This window comes from Rhincodon typus, chromosome 31 (genome assembly GCF_021869965.1).
Source record: "Rhincodon typus isolate 14 chromosome 31, sRhiTyp1.1, whole genome shotgun sequence".
NCBI lineage: Eukaryota > Metazoa > Chordata > Chondrichthyes > Orectolobiformes > Rhincodontidae > Rhincodon > Rhincodon typus.
The window spans coordinates 12,991,114-12,995,555 of NC_063362.1; the positions used below are offsets into that span (position 1 = coordinate 12,991,114).

Genomic DNA, 4,442 nt, shown 5'->3' on the forward strand with positions numbered 1-4,442 from the left:
CTGTATTGTTCAGTTGTACACTATGTTTACTAACAAAACGATCAGTGAGTTCAAGTGAGACCAGGATAACCTTTGGTCCTTCTTTTCCTCCTAACACGTCTTATTTTTATTTTCTCCCGTCTTCTCCCCTTCTTTCTGATAATGTTATCCAGGATCTGACTGGCCATATGGGAATTTGAAAGATAAGTGGTTCCATGAAAATTACCTAAACTCCTTTCACCATCACTGTTTTCTCCATGAGTACCTGGAAGAAGCCCTTCTGGGGAAGCCAATTTATCTCTAACAATGTTCCTTCTAGGATCTTTAGGTGCAAACCACCCTCTGACAGGTTGCTCAAGTGGCCATTCTTCTTGTGTGAATTCAGACAGTGAATGCTGGGAGGTATCCAACCATTAGGGAAGTACAACCTGATCCAGTGTCCATTACAAGCACTTTCCAGCAGGAGTCACTTTTTCAATGTGCTAGATCACTCTTAGATTTTCGAAGGCCTGTTTCAACCTTCTCAGAGCAAGGACAGTAAACAATGTCTTGCCATCGACGATCGTATCCCAAGAATTAACTTAAAATAAAAACTTGGGTGCATTCTGTTACTTGTTCATTTAAAGTTACCCTTTTCTTCTTCATTAGGATCTGGGAGCACTAAAGATTCCAGAACAGTACCGCCTTTTGATTTGGAGAGGGCTTCAGGAGTTCAAACAGGGACACGACTATAGCTCGCAGCAGCTGATCAGGTCAAGCAACAACACCGGCACAATAAGTGGGGAACTGCAGCGCCAACGGGTGATGGAAGCTGTCCACTTCAGAGTGCGTCATACCATCACCATTCCCAATCGGGGGGATGACTGGGGAGACTTTGGTTTTGATGTACCAGACTGCAAGACTCGGAAACAGTCAATCAAAGAGGAGTTTACTGAGAGTGAGCTAAATTAAAGACAAAAAAGGGAAATGCCGATAAGAGAAACTCTGCAGTTTTTCATTTTGCTAAAAGCACTGACTGTTGTAAAATAAGCTGAGTGTGTACATACCATATATGCTGTAGTGCTACAAACCGTTGTCCCTGGTGGGTTCATACCCATGCACATTGAATACTTTATTTGCAAAGCAAAAGGGTTTGGATAATCAAACATGGGTCATTGGATCACCTCCTCGTTTTTTCTTGCAGCTAACCTGAAAGCTACATGTTTTTCTTCTTTCCTTGTCCTTTGCCTTCATACAATCAATTCCAATCAGGAAGACAGATTCTCTCCTTCCAGAAGTGCCACAATCCTTATATCCCATCAATCCATGAATACGGGTCTATGGAACTTATTCCATTTAAACTCAGCAATTTCCACATTCCTCCTACCTCCATCTTTATCTTCTGTTAATCTCTTAAATGTGACATTCATTCACTTGCTGGTCTCCCAAAATATATTTCTAAACAGTCAAGGCTTGTCAGTTCACTACAGGAGGGGTGGGTTTGCTGTTCCTCATTATTTATAAAATTGTAAACTTCCATAGTTCAGATTTTTTTTTCCTTGATGATAAAGAAAATGTTTGGTAACGTGAATGAAATGTGTTCTTAAATTTTACAGATACTCAGATCAGAAAACTTATCAGCTCAATTGGAGATCTCCCCACGCTTATCTATCACCCTTCTGGTTTTTATGCACACTCAGTTAGTGATATCTTGTGGGATAGTGAACATAGTTAAGAGAAAGGATTGAAGCAGAATGAATAAGGAAATGTGTACATTTTAGGCTTACCATTAAAGTGAAGTTATTTCTGTGTCCCAGGAGGACAGGGAGGAGTTTGATGGTTTATTGGATGAGGGCAGTCTCTTAACAACTCTGGGCCAGTTAAATAAACACTGGAAATATGGAATGAAACAGAAAATGCTGGATATATACTGCAGCCTTATTAGCATTGAGAGAAGATAGATTAACTTTTCAGTTATGGAACTAAAAACTGGAATGTAAACAACCCCTCTAAACATATTCCAAAGAGTTCAATATTTTTCTTAAGTATTTGTTGTATTTCCTTTTGCCAAAATAAACACCCAGTGGATAGTATCTTGTGCCTTCACGCATGGCAAGTTTGGTGATGGGGGAAGCATTTAAAAGGGTCATGTGCAGAGACTTCGCTCCTTTCCTGCCTGCATCCCCATTAAGTCCATGACTGGAAGATGTATGGACAGTCTAACCACCCCCTGTCAAATGAGAACTTGCATGGCTATTTTCACCCCATTAAGGACCTCAGTCCATGATTTCTGGTCTAGCATATGGATGTGTTTGGGGTGTCGCCCGTTCAAAGGCATGCAGTGCTCAATTTGAAATCCAGCATCGGGAAGGGTAGTGGAGCAGAATAGTAGGTGGAGATACTTATGCATTTGCTGCTGACCCTACTAGAACGCCCTTACTGCCATCATTGCCTTTGCCCTGTGTCTGTCCATGATATTAGGCCTTGAAGTGTGTGTTGTACTGATAACAATCACCACCTCCGCATTGACTTTGCCATTCACAGGAGTTGCTGGCGAGGAGCTCTTGGCTTGTGAGACTTCTCCGGGGACCTTGAATCCTGGCAAGGTCTATCACTGGCCTGTTAAATGTCTGATTGGCAAATGTGGTGGGCCATCTCAAAAAGAGGCAGTTTAGGGCTCTTAGACAACAAGGTGCAGAGCTGGATGAACACAGTAGGCCAAGCAGCATCATTAGGGCTCTTACTGGCTGTCTAGTCACTGCCACAATATGATCCAATAATCTTGATACGATCAAGTTCTCTAAAGGGATTGCTGACCTTCCAGTTCCTGTAAAGCATCTACACCCAAATGTGTTTTTCTTCTTCTCAACTCTTTGGCATGAATTTAAATTGAGCTAGACTAATGGGATGACAGCTGTCCCACCATCATCAACCAATCTGTTAGGGACCAATTGGTTAATCAGAACTCACCAAGTTAACTCTTGCTCCAGTCCACCGCAAAGCATCAATGAAAGGAAATTTGTAGAAGGTAAAACAGGTTGCCATTTTGCTATTTTTTCAGTGCTACTGTCCAAGAGGAATTTAAATTCCATTTATGGCTGTCGATCCTTCACCTAACCTTTAAAATCTATATGAAGTCTATCCTTAGGGGTAGCACTGCTGCCTCACAGCACCAGGGACCTGGGTTCGATTCCAGCCTTGGGGGATTGTCCGTGTGGAGATTGCACATTCTCCCCGCGTCTGCGTGGGTTTCCTTCAGGTTTCTGGTTTCCTCCCACAGTCCAAGGATGTGCAGATGAGGTGAATTAGCCATGGGAAATACAGGGATAGGGTAAGGGGGGTTGGTCTAAGTGGGATAGTCTTTGGAGAGTCAGTATGGGCCGAATGGGCTGCTCCCACACTGTGGGGGTTCTATAATTTAAGCAGTCTATAGCCCTCTGCATAATGTTACCTGTTTTATGTTGCTGAAATTTTCATCCATGCCTTTCTTACCTCTAAAGTCAGCTCCTTTAAGTCCTCTTTGAGAGCCCAATTATGTTATAAAAATCACAGATTGTAACCACTTGCATCCTATCGCATATTAAATTCTGATTATCTATAACCTGTTGTCCTCAGGAGGTTAGGTCAGCTTCTTATTGGTGTTAGTACTATTTCACATTCCTTGCCTTTGATCATTGTAGCTCAGGACTTTGAAATCTTATCTTAAACCAATGCCTCTTTCCTCAAATTCTATTGGACAAGACTTCAGTTACTTCTTTAAATTTTCTGTAATACCCTTCGTCTTTAGTGAAATACCTTGTGATGTCCTATTATGTGCTGGTATAAATGGACTGTTGTTGCTGTTACTATTTTAACAAAATGAATTCCAAGAATACGATTATTTGTTAATTCAACTGGAAACTTCACATACTCAAGAAACAAACATCAATCTAAACACAAAAACAAATCTTATCCTCAATTCTTACTTATCCCATGCATTTTTAAATTTACTGTCAGAATAAATGACAAAGGTTTTGTAATACCATAACACCCACTCTCCAGACCAACTAGCTATTCCTTGATTGACTAAATCTTAAAGATATCTTTTAGTTAGAAGATCTGCCAGCATCACAAAGGTTAGATTCAGAAGGACAGCACCCACTAAATCATCAGCACCATAAGGATAAATAGATTACAGTTGCATTGTGTTTAGGCATAGGCATATAGCAGTCAAGGGGATATTGTAAATTGTAATTTTAAAGATACAAGAACATACTGTGACTTGCAGTGATACACAGTAGAGGTGTATTTGGATAATAGAATGGAAGGTTCCTTTGTTTGAAGATTGAGTCTTTTTGAATGTATTAAATTGGCAATGTGTTGTTTGACAGAATTTAACCCTCTACGTGACTCTTTCTTCTCTTCCATTCCAGCCCCTGGTCCATTAATTTCAGATTTTTACATGCATGTTAGATTTTTTTTTTAAAATTGAAATTCTTTGGATT

The 4,442-nt window shown here is 40.5% G+C and overlaps 1 protein-coding gene across 4 annotated transcripts in view; it reads left to right on the plus strand.

The window, feature by feature from the left end:
- tp73 (tumor protein p73) overlaps window positions 1–3,201 on the plus strand; it is a 235,353-nt gene extending 232,152 nt beyond the window's left edge. For all 4 annotated transcript variants that reach the window (XM_048615017.1, XM_048615016.1, XM_048615018.1 and 1 more), the window contains one exon: window positions 628–3,201. In XM_048615017.1, coding sequence (XP_048470974.1) covers window positions 628–930 — 303 coding nt within the window. In that variant the 3' untranslated portion in view covers window positions 931–3,201. The remainder of the gene's footprint in view (window positions 1–627) is intronic.
- The last annotated feature ends 1,241 nt before the right edge of the window (window positions 3,202–4,442 follow it).